The sequence below is a fragment of the Lutra lutra genome, chromosome 18 (assembly GCF_902655055.1).
Source record: "Lutra lutra chromosome 18, mLutLut1.2, whole genome shotgun sequence".
Taxonomy (NCBI): Eukaryota; Metazoa; Chordata; class Mammalia; order Carnivora; family Mustelidae; genus Lutra; species Lutra lutra.
The window spans coordinates 16,078,264-16,095,580 of record NC_062295.1 but is presented as its reverse complement, the minus strand read 5'-3'; the positions used below and the strand labels follow the sequence as shown (position 1 = coordinate 16,095,580).

General features: G+C 38.0%; 1 protein-coding gene across 2 annotated transcripts in view; it reads left to right on the top strand.

Moving 5' to 3' along the window:
• Window positions 1-17,317, top strand: part of DNAH3 (dynein axonemal heavy chain 3) — a 175,063-nt gene that overhangs the window by 94,102 nt on the left and 63,644 nt on the right. For both annotated transcript variants that reach the window (XM_047714390.1, XM_047714392.1), the window contains 3 exons: window positions 2,139-2,244; window positions 4,708-4,837; window positions 7,723-7,968. In XM_047714390.1, coding sequence (XP_047570346.1) covers window positions 2,139-2,244; window positions 4,708-4,837; window positions 7,723-7,968 — 482 coding nt within the window. The remainder of the gene's footprint in view (window positions 1-2,138; window positions 2,245-4,707; window positions 4,838-7,722; window positions 7,969-17,317) is intronic.

Here is a 17,317-nt window from a genome sequence, read left to right as displayed (position 1 = left end):
GCCTCATGACCAGCAATTCTACTTCTAAGAAATTTTTGCTCACCTTACAACAAAATTCATATATGAGAATTTTCCAACTGGCATAGTTAACAATAACAAACACTTTGAAACAACCCAAATGCCCATTAACAGGAGTGAATTCATGTGTAATACAGTTGCAAATTGTGTTTTTTTATATTTTATTTTATTCTATTTTATTTTCATCACAGTAAGCATACTCTCTAATCCCCATTACCTATCTTACCCATCCCTCACCAACCTCCCTTCTGGTAACCATCACTTTGTTCTCTATAGTTAAGAGTCTGTTTCTTGATTTGCCTCTCTCTTGCATTTTCTTTATTCCTTTGCTCATTTGTTTCTTAAATTCCACGTATGAGTGAAATCATATTGTCTTTGTCTTTCTCTGACTGACTTAGTTCACTTAGTGTAATATTCTCTAGCTCTGTCCATGTTGCAAATGGCAGGATTTCATTCTTTTCATGGCAGAGTAATATTCCATTGTATAGATATATCACATTCTTTATCCATTTATCTATAGGTTGCTTCCATGATATGGTTATTGTAAATAATGCTGTAATAAACATAAGGGTGCATATACCCCTTTGAATGAGTGTTCTGTAGCAAATTGTAATATTTATATATCACTCAAAATAAATGAGTTCTGACATGGAACTCTATGGATAAATCTTATTAATTATGTTAAGTATAAAATCTCAGCAATATTATATATTAAGTAAGCCCACAATATTATATACAACATAGTGTCTCCCTTTAAACCTCTAAAAACAACTAAAATAAATGCATATACATTTTAGGAACATATAGAAATGTTATAAAACTATGTAAGAAAGAAAGAAATCAAGAGATGGGTAAACATGAGATCCAAGATAACTGTGTTATCCAAGGTAACTGTTTCCCCTGTGGGTAAAGCCAGGGGTATAGGATAAGGGAGACCATCAGGGTTAGATGAAGGTTATTGTCAAGATCCTAGCTTCTGTTTGGGAGGTGAGTTTATGGGCACTCACTACATTATTGAAAACAGTTAGCTAAGAAAGGCCATACATGGGCTAATGATGGTATGCCAAGGATGATCAATAATCTAATCCTGTGCACCTGAAGTTCATAAAAAAAGTAAAAATCAGTCCACATTCCAAAAAGCAATGTCAAGGAGTAGAAAGAATATTGGCAAGTTAGACCAACTTGGACTCCCACTCTGGCCATTGCCAATATCTAGCTATGCTACCTCTTCCAAGTCCCTCAGCCTCTCTGAGCCACACATTCCTCATATCTAAAAACATGACCATTAAGAAGAATATTGAGAGATAAAGGCCATTAGGACCTAGCATAGTGCTTGACATGCAGTAGGTACTCAATGAATAGCAGCCATATTAGTAACAAACAAGAGAACACCTAGATGTAACAGAATAGGGGAAAAATGGGGGGAAAAATGTACTACGTAAAATATCAGTACATGCTAATGGTAATGTTAATAATTTCTATGGAATTTCTGTGTCCTAGAAATGGTGCTGAATTATTTATTGGCATTTTCTTATGTAACTGCTACAATAGCCTTATGAACTATACATTGTTTTTTTTTGTTCTGTTCTGTTTTGTTTTGTTTTTAAAGAATTTATTTATCTGACAGAGAGAGAGAGAGAGGGAACACAAGCAGGGGGAGTAGGAGTGGGAGAAGCAGGCTCCCCGCTGAGCAAGGAACCTGATGTAGGACTTGATCCCAGGACACTGGGATCATGACCTCAGCCAAAGGCAGATGCCTAATGACTGAGCCACCCAGGCGCCCTGAACTATGTGTTTTTTATATTTCTTGATTTATGACAAGGATGTAGACTTTCAGAGACAGTAAAGAAATCTTGCCCAAGGGTACTCCAATAGTAGAATCTAGGGCTGGGATTTAAACCCAGGTCTCTCTAATTACCAAGCCCCAGCTGTTATCACTGGTCTCCATCCTTTCCTGACAAAATCTGGGTATCTTCCCTTTGGACTGGAACTGGTGAGGGTCTGTGCCCCAACCCAAACTCCAGCCCCTTACCTTATCAGGACTGCCTGTATTTACCTCACCCCTATGTGCTTGGGAACTTGGGTGTGGACCATGCTGGTCCTTTCTTTGTGCCTGCCAGGTGTGGGATGATCTACATGGAGCCCCATCAACTAGGCTGGAAGCCCTTGAAGGACTCATACATGGACACCCTGCCTGCTAGCCTCACTGAGGAGCACAAGGAATTGGTGAGACCATCATATTCCTCTTCTTCCCCTCCCTCTCTGTCTCCATACTCCTCATTACTAAGGCCTTCTAGTTACATCTTCACCTTCCTAATTCCAGGATGCAAGAAGGAGCAGGGAATTCCCTGCCTGTCTCCAGTTATCATCCTTCCTGGCTGCCTGACATTTTTCCAGCTTGCTTCTCCCTGTGGCAGGAGTGGGATAGTATAGTCAATTTCTCCTTCTACCTTCTCCATCACTCCCTGTCTCCCCAGTGGAGAATTCTGATGCTTGAGAAACATTCCACATGTTGGATGGAATGGCACACCTTTCTCCATTGCCCTACTTGTGGAAATGTCTCTAGAAGTTGCTCTAGAGGTAGGCCAAATTAGAAGGAGCTGTCTTCTGCTCTGTACTGCCACTCCCCATCCTGGTGACCTCAGCTTCATACCTCCCATTGCTGTGGAGCTGGAACCGGTTTAGAAAAGTTGTATTACAAGTACTAAGAGTTTCTGTCCCCTTCTTCCCTTCCTAAAAGAGGGGTGAACATTCAGTTAGGTGAGTACCTGAGCACAGTCTCAGACTAGGGAAGCAGGAAGGGAGAACTCAGGCTTTTGGTGCCTCTTGTCCTCCCTGTGTTAGTAAATAAAGTTCCCTAGGAAGGTTTCCCATTGAAGAAGCCAAGAAAGGATGAGTTGGGTTCTCTTCCCACTGCAGAAGCATTCTGGTGAGCTATGTAGGAAGGCCCTGTTCCTGTCCCATTTATATGCATAGACAGTGAGTATAATCACATACATTTATATGCACATCCAGAGACATCTATGCACCTGCACCGGAACCCTTCAGGGACTCCTCGGTGTCCTTAGCTCAAAGTCTAACTTTTTTTTTTTTTTTTTAAGATTTTATTTGAGGGATTCCTGGGTAGCTCAGTCAGTTACGTGTCTGCCTTCAGCTCAGGCCATGATCCCAGGGTCCTGGGATTGAGCCCTGTGTCGGGCTCCTTGGTCAGTGGATAGTCTGCTTCTCCCTCTTTTCTCCTCCCCGCACTCGTGCGCGTGCTCTCTCTCTCTCTCTTTCTCTCAAGAGAGGCTGAGGGAGAGAAAGAAAAAAATGCAGACTCCCTGCTGAGCATGGAGCCTGACGGAGTGGTTCATCCCACAGTCCCAAGATCATAACCCTAACCAAAATCAAAAGCCAGATGCCACCCACCTGTGCCACCCAGGTGCCCCTTAACGTCTAACTTCTTATCAGGGCATCTGAGGCTGGCATCTGGCCCTACTCACCTTTCCAACCTCATCTCCTGCCTTCTTCCTCAGCTCATTACCCTGTAGCCCTTGTGTTTTGTTCCATTCCTGGAAGACCCCAGGCTTCATCACCTCAAGGCTTTTGCACCTTTTCTTACTCTTCCTGAAAATGTTTCCTATTTTATTGTGTGAGGGATGATTCACCTTCATCATCCAGGTCTCAACATAAAGGCCTCCTCCTCTAAGAAGCCTTCCCTGGCTTCCCATATTTAACCCTTCCTGTTATTTCCCATTGTAAAACCTTTGTTTCCTGCTAGTACTTGACATGATTTGTAAGTATTTTATTTATTTCCTTGCTTGTTTAGTTATTTGTCTCCCTGGCCCCTCAGTAATCTCCACAAGGGTAGGGACCTTATCTATCTTGTCAATTGTTTATCCTCAGCACCTACAACACTACAGTTAGCAGATGCTCAATAAATATTTGTTGGCTGGATGCATATACCAAATCCATGTACACATCTGTATTTATGTACACATTACTGTGTCTATTTATAATACAGAAAGATATTCATCTATATACACATCTATTCATGTATTTATTTAGTGATGACCTGCCTATTTCCAAAAAAATGACTTAAGATAAATTTTCAGTGACAGCCACAAATATGGTATAACAAAAATGAAAAAAAAAAAAACTCAAATAAGAGGAGAAAGAAGGATTTTTTTCTAAAAAGAATAACTGGGGTAAGGAGCAGAGACAAGAATCATTATACCCCCAAGTAAGTACATACAGATAATTACTGAAAATGAGCCCTGAACTTAGCTCTGCCCTTCCTGTGGCCACTTTATACAGGAGTCCAGCCTCAAAAATGCACAACAGTCATTTGAAAATCTTTTAGAATTCCTAAGGATTCTTGTACAAGCAAGTCAGATACTCAGTCTGGGCCCTAAAATTTTTTGTGCATCTTGTAGCTGGCCCACAGTAGCTCCAAGCCTCGCTGAATATCCAGCTCTGGGCAGTGAAATGGAAGGGATGGGCATGGCCTACGGGCTGCACAGTCCATTAAGTAGGAAGCTAGAGTCAGAGGCCTCGGTGCCCCTTGTCTTTTCCCTGATATACTGACACTCAAAAATAACCAGCAATCATATCAGCATCTCCAGCCTTCCAGAGGTGTACCCAGCCCTTAGTCGTAAACTCATTTTTTTTTTATAACATCTCTTCAAATTTCATTTCTACCTTCAGGTCAATGACATGTTCATGTGGCTTGTCCAGCCCTGCCTGGAATTTATTCACCTTCAGTGTAAATTTGTGGTCCAAACATCTCCTATCCACCTTGTCTTCTCAATGATGAGACTGTATTCCTCCCTGTTTGGTACGTGCTACCTACAATTCTTAAGCCAAGTGAAGGTGGGTAGGTGCGGGATATTTCTTCTGTTCCCATCCCTTCTATTCCCCCCACCTCCATGGGTCACAGTGAGACCAGAATTTTAGTCTAGAACAAGTAAGCATTTGGAGTGTAGATAGCAAAGTTTAGTGGAAAGAGTCCATGGGTTTTGGCTTTACCCTTAATCTTGGATTGATTTCTCGGGTATTTTTATGCACTTTACTCCATCCTTTCTCATGTTAGGTTCCTCATCCACACAAAGGGAATAACAGTTTCTGTCCCTCTTTACCTAACTAGAATATCCTAGAGGGAAAAGAATTTAGATGATACATGTGAATGTGTCTGAGCAAAAAAAAAGATCCCCCCAAAAAATGAGACTGCGAATTTTCCCATGCTAAAGAAAACTGACAAAAAACAGTGTAATATAGTTACACTGTTAAGAGAACTGATCATATCAGTATACAAAACTAGGGACCCTTCTTTCAGACATGAGAAGTACAATAAATCATGGAACCATTTGTTTAATGGACCTAGAGAAGTTCTCTGTAATGATCTCATATAAATCAAATTTTGTTGAATTCTGTAGAAAATGACCAAAGATGTGTCAATTTGGAGAACTTTTTATTGGATGCCATTTCTTTCTCAAGATGGCACATAATTCAAATTCAAGATGGATCTTCCTACAACTCCTGTTACATGGACATTTTCTCAGTTCATTTCTTCTGAAAGCATTACAGGTGCAGATAAAAAAAATACAACATGGTGAACAGTTGACTGGAGACTTTCTTTGGCTAACTATTATGTGATTTTCTGAAGTTAAAATTACAGGAATTATAGGCAATTTTTTCAAAAGCACACTAACTTTAAACAGTGCCAGATATTTGCATCATTAGTTGTAAATTTTGAGTATTTTCTCAAGTTCTGTTTCCTGTCCTTGTGTAGTATCTCCTCCAGGAAAGAAGGCATCTCATGAAATACTGACTCATTGTCCCCAACACTGAGTGACCTAATCTCTTGCCTTCCCAAATATATAGCCATGAGTCCTTATCAGGAGTGCTGAAAGACACACAACTACTAAATACTGGGGACTGGGTTTGAGTGCACACGTACCTAATTTCAGGGCCCTAACTTTTACTCTGTCAGTGCTAAAATGCAAGAGCACGGTAACTATGATCAACAAGGCCTTGAGATAAGGAATAATAAATACATTTTTAGCCTTGCAAAAAAAAATTGCTAAAAGACTATATTGAGTCACATAGCTCTTCACCTAGCCTTCTTTAACGTTAACATCTTATATAACCAAGGCACAATGATCAGAATAAGAAAATTAACACTGATAATATATACTATTAACTATACCACAGACTTTATTTGAATTTCAACCATTTTTCCTCAAATGTCCTTTTTTTGTTCCAGGAGGTCAATTTTTTTTTTTTAATTGTTGCATCTTATTCATCTCTTCTAATCTGTGAGAGTTCTTCAGCCTTTCCTTTTCTTTTCTTCTCTCTCCTTTTTTTTTTTTTTTTTTTTTTTGACTCTACCCCCATGGGGCCTCATGACCCTGAGATCAAGATTGCATGCTTCACGGACTGAACCAGCTGGGTGCCCCTTTCCTAGTCTTTTGTAACTTTGTCACTTGATAAATACTGGCCAGTTATTTCATAGCATGTCTCTCAATTTAAATTTACCTCATGTTTTCTCATAATTAGATTAGGGTTATGCATATTTAGTAAGAATAGCACAAAAGTGGTGATGCATTCTTCTCAGTGCATGATTGGGGATACGTGATGATAGATCTTATGACTGGTGAAGGCTCTTTGTCCAAGTTAGCTTTGGCCAGAGCCACATTTCTCCACTGTAATGTTCTGATTTTCCCTCATAATTAATAAGTATTTGGGGGAAGATAATTTAAAACTATGCAAATATCCTATTTCTCCTCAAATTTTCACCCACAGATTTTAACATCCATTGGTGGGCCTTGCCTACCACAGTTAGAACAGTGGCATTTGCCTAATGTTTATTTTCCATTTCTATGTGTATTCCTTTTACATTTACTAATTAGAATTCTTCTGTAAGAAAGACTGTTCTTCCCTATTTGCTAATTCAGTTATTTACTGATTAAAGTATGGGCTCACGGATGTTTATTTTATTCTATGGGTTATAATCCAATTCTGTAATTATTTTGTTCCTCAAATGTCTTCAGCCAATGAGAGCTCCTTCAGGTTGGTTCCCATGTCCTTTCACAATTACAAAAACATTATAATATATATACAAATATACAAAATATATTAACGTATGTTTATTTTTATTTTTTTAAAAGATTTTATTTATTTATTTGACAGAGAGATCACAAGCAGGCAGAGAGGCAGGCAGAGAGAGAGGAGGAAGCAGGCTCCCTGCTGAGCAGAGAGCCCAATGCGGGGCTCGATCCCAGGACTCTGAGACCATGACCTGAGCCGAAGGCAGCGGCTTAACCCACTGAGCCACCCAGGCGCCCCTATTAACGTATGTTTAAATATAAAATACATAAAAAATAAAAATAAGAAAAGGGACACCTGGGTGGCCCAGTTGACTAAGTGTCTGACTCTTGATTTCAGCTCAGGTTTTGATCTCAGGGTCATGAATTCAAGCCCTAAATTGGGATCTAGACTGGGCATGGAGCCTACTTAAAAAATAGAAAAAAAATAGAAAAATTATTAAAAACGAAGAAAAAATATATGTGGATAAACGATCTGGCAGGTGATGGCCACTCAGCCACTCTCAGTCCCCTCCCCAGAGCCCTCGAAGAAAAGACCACCGAGTTTCCATCGTTTAGATCTGTATATAAGCAGGTATATGCAGCTTCTCCTGAGGTTCGTTTTTCTTGCTTTTAGATGAAATCAAGAAAATAGATGAGGAGGAAAGAGAATTACATGAAGGCCTGACAAGTCAACAGATCTTTCTCTGGCTGCAAGGTCTATTCCTCTTTGCCTTGGTGTGGACCGTGGCAGGCACCATCAATGCGGACAGCAGAAAGAAATTTGATCTGTTTTTCCGGAACCTGATCATGGGTATGCATGATAACAATCCAAGGCCCAAAAGCGTCAAACTCACCAAAAACAACATATTTCCAGAAAGAGGTAACAGTACCTGTTTGATTTGTCTTGCTCTAATAATTTGGATCATATGGTTCCAAATCCAACCAAAACATTTGGGCCTAGTAAGGGTGTCACAAAGGCAGGGGGAGATTTTGTAGTTTGCCTGGTAGGGTTCAGGTCTTCAGAGCTGACCCACATATATAAGAGATGGGTGATCCTGAAGTCAGGGTCCTATGGGATGTTTTAACTATTATTTTTATTCAGAAAAGTTGAAAAACCTTTTTTTCAAAAATTACCCATAATTCCATCACTCAAACAGGCCCCAGGATAGTTTACTTATGTTTTTTCTTATTCCCTTCTAGTCCTGTTCTATGTGTTTACCTTCATCATATCATGGTGATTATGACATTAATATCTGTTATAATTTTGTCATTGTAACCTAATATCATATTGAAATGTTTCCATTTTTGCCATATACATTATCTTCAAATGATCACTTTAATGACTAAATGTTCTATGTGTGCCAACATTTACTAAAATATCAAAAGATTTTTTTCTTTTAAGTAACTTTAATTTTTTTTCCTTATCACCATTATAATATAGAAAATACAGAGAAGGAAATTGCAGAAAATAAAAACCAATGATAATCCAGTTACCCAGAAATGATCACTTTTAATATTTTTTCTTCCAGTTTATTCTATATTTCTGTACTAAAAAGGGCATCATACTATAAATGCTTTCCAAATAGCTTTACTTTTTGTGATTATTAAATAGTATATAAGGGGCCATGAAATAACTCTGGAGTGATATATGGAGAGATATTTGTTTTACACTAGATATTTGCATTTGTCAAAATTCAGTGAATATACACTTAAGATTTGTGCATTTCATTGTAAATTTTATATCAAGAAAAAATGTAAACAAATATGGAAAAGTAAATTATATAAAGGCTCAAGTTTATGAGGAAGTGTATAGATGTATACAATTTACTTTGAAATCTGTCCCCCAAAATAAGATGGCTTAATTGGTGGATAGAGGGGTAAACAGGTATATGATAAAACAAGTGAAAACTAAAACAAAACAAAAACAAAAATAAGTGAAAACTAATGGTAAAATCTAGGAGAGGGTATACAAATGTTTTCTGTATGATGTTTTCAGTATTTATTTTTAAAACTTTACATAATAATCATAATAAATGAGTGAATAAGTAGGTGTCACCGCCTCTCTACACAATCTTCAGCATAAGTGGCACACTTCATGCGATATAGTCATCTGTCAGATAAACTGCATAGAGGCCCTGGACCTTTATTTAGATACTAGTACATTCATTCTTTTTTCTTTCTTTTTTAAAAGATTTATTTATTTTCTTTATTTGAGAGAGAGAGCAGGGGCCAGGGTGTGGCACAGAGGGAGGTGGAGAAAGAAATCCAAACAGACTGCACTGAGCATGGAGCCAGAGCGGGGCTTGGTCTCCTAACTCTGAGATCATAACCTGAGCTGACACCAGGAGTCAGACGCCCCACCATCTGTGCCAACCAGGTGCCCCCTTTTTTCTTTGTTTTGTCTTTTCCTCTCGTCCTCCACTTTTTCCTTTGTCTTTTACGTGTTCTTTGATTTAGAAGATTATTTTTTATTGTGCTAAAATATGCATAACATAAACATTTACCACTTTAGAGGCGCCTGGGTGGCTCAGTCAGTTAAGCAGCTGCCTTTGGCTCAGGTCATGATCCCAGGGGTCTGGGATCCAGCCCCACATCAGGCTCTCTGCTCAGCAGGGAGCCTGCTTCTCCCTCTCCCACTGCCTGCCGCTCTGCTTACTTGTGCTCTCTCTCTAACTCTCTGTCAAATAAACAAATAAAATCTTTTTTTTTTAAACTTTTTTTTAATTTTCTAATTATTTTTATTTTTTTATTTTTTATAAACATATATTTTTATCCCCAGGGGTACAGGTTTACTCACTTCACAGCACTCACCATAGCACATACCCTCCCCAATATCCATAACCCCACCCCCCTCTCCCAACCCCCCTCCCCCCATCAACCCTCAGTTTGTTTTGTGAGATTAAGAGTCACTTATGGTTTGTCTCCCTCCCAATCTCATCTTGTTTCATTTACTCTTCTCCTACCCCCTCAACCCCCCATGTTGCATCTCCTCTCCCTCATATTAGGGAGATCATATGATAGTTGTCTTTCTCTGATTGACTTATTTCGCTAAGCATGATACCCTCTAGTTCCATCCACGTCGTCGCAAATGGCAAGATTTCATTTCTTTTGATGGCTGCATAGTATTCCATTGTATATATATACCACATCTTCTTTATCCATTCGTCTGTAGATGGACATCTAGGTTCTTTCCATAGTTTGGCTATTGTAGACATTGCTGCTATAAACATTCGGGTGCACGTGCCCCTTCGGATCACTACGTTTGTATCTTTAGGGTAAATACCCAGCAGTGCAATTGCTGGGTCATAGGGTAGTTCTATTTTCAACATTTTGAGGAACCTCCATGCTGTTTTCCAGAGTGATTGCACCAGCTTGCATTCCCACCAACAGTGTAGGAGGGTTCCCCTTTCTCCGCATCCTCGCCAGCATCTGTCATTTCCTGACTTGTTAATTTTAGCCATTCTGACTGGTGTGAGGTGATATCTCATTGTGGTTTTGATTTGTATTTCCCTGATGCTGAGTGATATGGAGCACTTTTTCATGTGTCTGTTGGCCATCTGGATGTCTTCTTTGCAGAATTGTCTGTTCATGTCCTCTGCCCATTTCTTGATTGGATTATTTGTTCTTTGGGTGTTGAGTTTGCTAAGTTCTTTATAGATTTTGGACACTAGCCCTTTATCTGATATGTCATTTGCAAATATCTTCTCCCATTCTGTCAGTTGTCTTTTGGTTTTGTTAACTGTTTCCTTTGCTGTGCAAAAGCTTTTGATCTTGATAAAATCCCAATAGTTCATTTTTGCCCTTGCTTCCCTTGCCTTTGGTGATGTTCCTAGGAAGATGTTGCTGCAGCTGAGGTCGAAGAGGAAAAAAGACAGCCTCTTCAATAAATGGTGTTGGGAAAATTGGACAGCCACATGCAGAAAAATGAAATTGGATCATTTCCTTATACCACACACGAAAATAGACTCAAAATGGATGAAGGATCTCAATGTGAGAAAGGAATCCATCAAAATCCTTGAGGAGAACACAGGCAGCAACCTCTTCGACCTCAGCCGCAGTAAAAAAAAAACATTTTTAAGTGTACAGTTCAGCGATGTTATACACTGTTGTGCAATTATCACCACCATTTATCTCCAGAACTTGTTTCATCTTCACGGACTAAAAATTCATTTTCAGTGAACACCATCTCCGCATTTTCCCCTTCTCTATCCCCCTGGCAACAACTATTCTACTTTCAGTCTCTATAAATTTGACTACCCTAGTTACTTCATGTATGTAGAATCATATAGTATCTCTCCTTCTTTGACAAGTTTATTTCACTTTGTAATATCTTCAGAGTTCATCCATGCTGTAATATATCAGAATTTCCTTCCTTCTTAAGGCTAAATAATATTCCATTGTATGTATATACCACATTTTGTTTCTCTGTTCATCTGTCGATGGACATTTGAGTTGCTCTCGCCTTTTGGCTATTGTGAATAATGCGGCTATAAACATGGCGTACAAATATTTGTTCAAGTCTCTTGCTTTCATTTCTTTTGGCTATATGCTCAAAAGTGGAATTTAGGGATCATTTGGTAATTCTGTATTTAAGTTTGTGAGGAATTGCCACAGTGTTTTTCATAGCGGTTGTACCATTTTACATTTCCACCAGCAATGCATAAGAATTCTGATTTCTCCACATTCTCGTGTATTGTTTTGTTTTGCTTCTTATAACAGCTACCCTAAGTGTGAAATGCATTCTTGATTTTTTTTTAGAAAAAATGAATAGATCATATAATAGAAAAGATATATGTTTTTAAAAAGACAACCACTATTAACATTTTGATAACCATCCTCTTAGACATTTCCCTTTTAGACATTTCCCATTTAGACATATATGTACCTTTAGATTTATTTTCTCAAACATGAGATTGTTCTGCTCTTGTTTTCATCATTTTCTCGTTTTTGTAATCATTAATAACACTGTGATGAACAGTGTTCTGGTGGCTACCTACTTGCTTAAGCCATGATTATTTTCTTAGAAATAAAATAGCTGAATCAAGGATCAATAAAATTTTAAGATTTGATTGCTAAATTTCCCCTGTGCCTGAGTATTACCATTTTTTAAAATCTTGGGCAATTTGAAATGTGAAAATGCTCTTTCATTTTAACTTTCTTCTTTTTGTAAAAAAAAAAAATATTTTAATAGACTTTAATTTTAGAGCAGTTTTAGGTTTGTAGAAAAAAATGAGCATAAAGTACAGAGTTCCCACATCCCCCTTTCCCAAACCACCCCTCCCTTCCAGTTTCCCTGTAATTAACATCTCGCATTAGTGTGGTACACTTGTTAAAATTGGTGAACCAGTATTGATAAATTATTATTTAACTAAAGTCCATATTTTACATTTTCGCTCTTTGTGTTGTATACTTTTAAGGGTTTTGACAAATAATATCATCTATTCACCATGACAGTAGCATACAGAAGAGTTTAACATTGCCCTAGAAATCCCTTATCTCCACCTATCATCCCTCCTCCTACTTAACTCCTGGCAACCACTGATAGATTTCCGCTCTGTATAGTTTCACCCTTTTCAGGATGTGGCATAGTTGGAATCATAGAGTGTGTAGTCTTTTCAGATTAGTTTAGGCATATGCATTTAAGACCTTTTACATCTTTGTGTGCCTTGATAGCTTATTTTACTGAATAATAATCCGTTGTATAACTATTTATCCATTCATCTATTAAAGGTCCTTTTGTCTTATTCCAATTTGGGGAAATTTAAAATGAACCCAGTATAAACATTCATGTAAAGGTTTTTTTATATGGATATAAGTTTTCACTTTATCTGGTACATACCTAGGAGCGTGATTACTGCATCATATGGTGAGCCTGTGTTTAGCTTTGTAAGAAACTGTCAAATATGTATACCAAAGTGATTGTGCCATTTCGCATCCTGACTGGCAAAGAATGGGAGTTTCTGTTGTTCTTCATCTACATCTGCCTTAGCATTTAGTGTTATCGGTTTTGGATTTTAGCCATTCTAATAGGTGCGTAGTGGTATCTTGTTTTAATTTGCAATTCCCTAAAGACATACAGTGCTGAGCATCTTTTTTTAAAATATTTTTTATTTTACCATAATCCCTATACCAAATGTAGGCCTCAAACTTATAATCCTGAGATCAAAAGTTGCACATTCCACTGAGTGAGCCAGCCAGGTGCCCCATGGCATCTTTTCATATTTTTTTTCCCACCTGTATATCTTCTTTGGGGAGTTGTTATTCATATCTTTCTCTCCTTTTTAAATTAGATTGTTTTCTTATTGTTGAGTTTTTCGTGTTCTTTGTATATTTTGGATATAAGTCTTTTATCAGATACATATTTTATAGATATTTTCTCCCACACTATGGCTTGTCTTTTCATTCTCTTTTTTTTTTAAGATTTTATTTATTTATTTGACAGAGAGCGATCACAAGTAGATGGAGAGGCAGGCAGAGAGAGAGAGAGAGGGAAGCAGGCTCCCTGCTGACCCTGAGATCATGACCCAAGCCGAAGGCAGCGACCCAACCCACTGAGCCACCCAGGCACCCTAAGTCTTTTCATTCTCTTAACAGTATCTTCCATAGAGCATAAGTTTTGAATTTTAATGAAGTCACCAATTTTTTTTCTTTGATGGGTCATGCTTTTAGTATTGTATCTAGAAAGTCAGTACCAAACCCAAAGTCATCTAGACTTTTTCATATGTTATCTACTAGAAGTATTTTAGTTTTGTGTTTTGGATTTAAATCCACTACCCAGGGGTTCCTGGCTGGCTCAGTCAGTCAAGCGTCTGCCTTTGGCTTGGGTCATGATCCCAGGGTCCTGGGATTGAGCCCCACAAACAGGCTCTCTGCTTAGTGGGGAGCCTGCTTCTCCCTCTGCCTACCACTCCCCCTGCTTGTGCTCTGTCTCTCTCTGTCAAATAATAAAATCTTCTTTTAAAATAATAAATAAATAAATCTGTCCATTTCAAATTAATTTTTGTGAAAGGTGTAAGATCTGTATCTAGGTTCTTTTTATTTGCTTGTCTATAGATGTCTACTTGTTCCAGGGCTAGTTTTTGAAAAGACTATTCTCAATTGAATTGTCTTTGCTCCTTTGTCAAAAATCACTTGACAATATTTGTGTGAAAATATTTCTGGATTCTCTGGTCTGTTCTACTGATCTGTCTATTCTTTTACCAATGCCATTATTGTCGTAGTTACTATAGCTTCCTACTAAGTCTTGAAATTAGATAGTGTAAGTCCTCCAACTTTGTTATCCTTCAACATTTTATTGACTATTCTAGATATTTTACCTTCCCATAGAAACTTCAGAATTCAGGGCGCCTGGGTGGCTCAGTCGTTAAGCATCTGCCTTCGGCTCAGGTCATGATCCCAGGGTCCTGGGATCAAGCCCAGAGGCTTCCTGCTCTCCCTCTCCCATTCCCCCTGCTTGTGTTCCCTCTCTCACTGTGTCTCTTTCTGTCAAATAAATAAATCTTTTTTTTTTTAATTTTTTTTTTTTAAGATTTATTTATTTATTTGACAGACAGGAATCACAAGGAGGCAGAGAGGCAGGCAGAGAGAGAGGAGGAAGCAGGCTCCCCGCTGAGCAGAGAGCCCGATGTGGGGCCCGATCCCAGGACCCTGAGATCATGACCTGAGCCGAAGGCAGAGGCTTTAACCCACTGAGCCACCCAGGCGCCCCCAAATAAATAAATCTTAAAAAAAAAACCAAAATATAGAATCAGTTTGTCAGCATCTACAGAATAACTGGCTGGGATTTTTATTGGGGTTGTATTGAAGCTATAGATCAAATTGAAAAGGGGTAGCATCTGAACAATTTTGAGTCTTCTTATTCATGAGCACGAGTTCTATCTCCATTTATGTAGATCTTGTTTGATTTCCTTCATCGGCATTTTATAGTTTTCCTCATGTAGCTCTTGTACATTTTTTATTAGATTTATACCAAGTATTTCATATTTTTGGTGCTAATGTAAATGGTATCATGGCTTTAAATTCAAATGCCTATTTTTCTTTACTGCTGTCTAGGAATGCACTTGACTTTTGTATATTAGCCTTATATCCTGCAATTTTGCTATAATCACTTTCAAATTCCAGTAGTAGTGTTTGGTTGATTCTGTTGGGATTTCCTGAATGGATGGATAATCATGCCATCAGCAAACACAGTTTTATTTCTTCCTTCCCAATCTTTTTATTGCCTTTTAAAAAAAAATCTAATTGCTTAAGAGAGGACTTCCTGTATGATATTGAATAGGAGTGATGAGATGGGGCATCCTTATCTAGTTCCTGAGTATCTAGTTCCTGACACTAAAAGTATGATGTTAGCTGTAGGTGTTTAGCTGATATTCTTTATCAGGTTCAGGAAGTTCCTCTCTATTCTAGTTCACTGTCATGAGTGGGTATTGGCTTTTGTCAAATGTTTTTTTCTGAATCTATTGATATGGTCTTGAGATTTTTCTTCTTTGGCCTATTTCTGTAATGAATTATGTTAATTGATTTTGTGCCTTACATAACTAGAATAAATCCTGCTTGGTTGTAGTGTGTAGTTTTTTTTAAATATATTGTTGGATTTGATTTGCCAGTATTTTGTTAAGGATTTTTGCATCTGTTTTGATGAGAGATACTGTCTATAGTCTTCCTTTCTTTTGGTTTCGGGATCAAGGTTATGCTGACCTCATAAAGTAAATATGCTTTTATTTTCTGGAGAAGATTGTAGGAAATTGGTATAATTTTTTTTCCTTAAATGCTTAGTAGAATTCATCATCTGGGTCTGATTCTTTCTCTTTTGGAAGATTATTAATTATTGATTCAATTTCTTAAATAGAGACCATTCTATTCAAATTATCTACTTCTACTTATATGAGTTTTGACAGATCATGTCTTTTGAAGAATTGTTTTATTTCATCTAAGTTATCAAATTTGTGGTCATAGAGTTGTTCCTAATATGCCTTTTACTTCTTCGTAATGTCCCTGGTGTCAGTCCTGATGATTCTTCGTTTGTTTCTGATATTAGTAATTTGTGTCTTCTCTCTTTTTTCTTGGTTGGCCTGGCTGGAATTTTGTCAATTTTGTTAATCTTTTCAAAGAAACAGCTTTTGGTTTTGTTGATTTTTATCTGTTGATCTTCTGTTTTCATTTTCCTCTATTTCTCCTCTAATTTTTATTATTTATTTTCTTCTACTTATTTTGATTTAATTTGTTCTTCATTTTCTAGTTTCCTAAGATAGAAGCTTAGATTATTGATTTTAGAGCTTTCTTCTTTCCTGACATATGCATTCAATGCTATAAATTTCTCTTTAAGCACATCTTTCACTGCATCCCACAGATGTTGGAAAGTTGTGTTTTCATTTATTTCAAATATATAAAAATTTCTCCTGAGACTTTTCTTAGATTCATGTATTATTTAGAAGTTTGTTGTTTAATCTTAAAGTATTTGAGGATCTTTCAGCTATCTTTTTGTTACCGATTCCTAGGTTTTTTTTTTTAAGATTTTATTTATTTATTTGACAGAGAGAGAGAGAGAGATCATAAGTAGGCAGAGAGGCAGGCAGCGGGGGCGGGGGGAGCAGGCTCCCCGCTGAGCAGAGAGCCCGATGAAGGGCTCCATCCCAGGACCCTGAGATCATGACCTGAGCTGAAGGCAGAGGCTTAACCCACTGAGCCACCCAGGGGCCCCTGATTCCTAGTTTAATTGCATTGTGTTTGAAAGTATATACTGCATGATTTCTTTTTTTTTTTAGATTTTATTTATTTGAGAGAGAGAGGGTGTGAGAGAGTGATTTTACAAACAGGGGAAGGGGTAGAGGGAGAAGCAGACTCCCCACTTAGCAGGGAGCTGAATGCGGGACTCGATTCCAGGACCCTGGGCTCATGACCTGAGCCAAAGGTAGACACTTAACTGACTGAACAACCCAGGCATCCTACTGCATGATTTCTACTCTTTAAATTTTTAAAAGTGTGTTTTATGGCCCAGAATGTGGTCTCTCTTAGAGACTGTTCCATGTGAGCTTGAGAAAAATGTATTCTGCTGTTGTTGAAGTAATCTATAAATGTCAGTGAAGTCCAGTTGATGGTGATGATGCTGTTCAGTTTAACTATATCCTCATTCATTTTCTGCCTGCCATCTGTCAATTACAGATAGAGGGGGACTGAAGTCTCTAACCGTAATATTCGATTTTTCTATTAATTTTTGCCATCCTATCAGT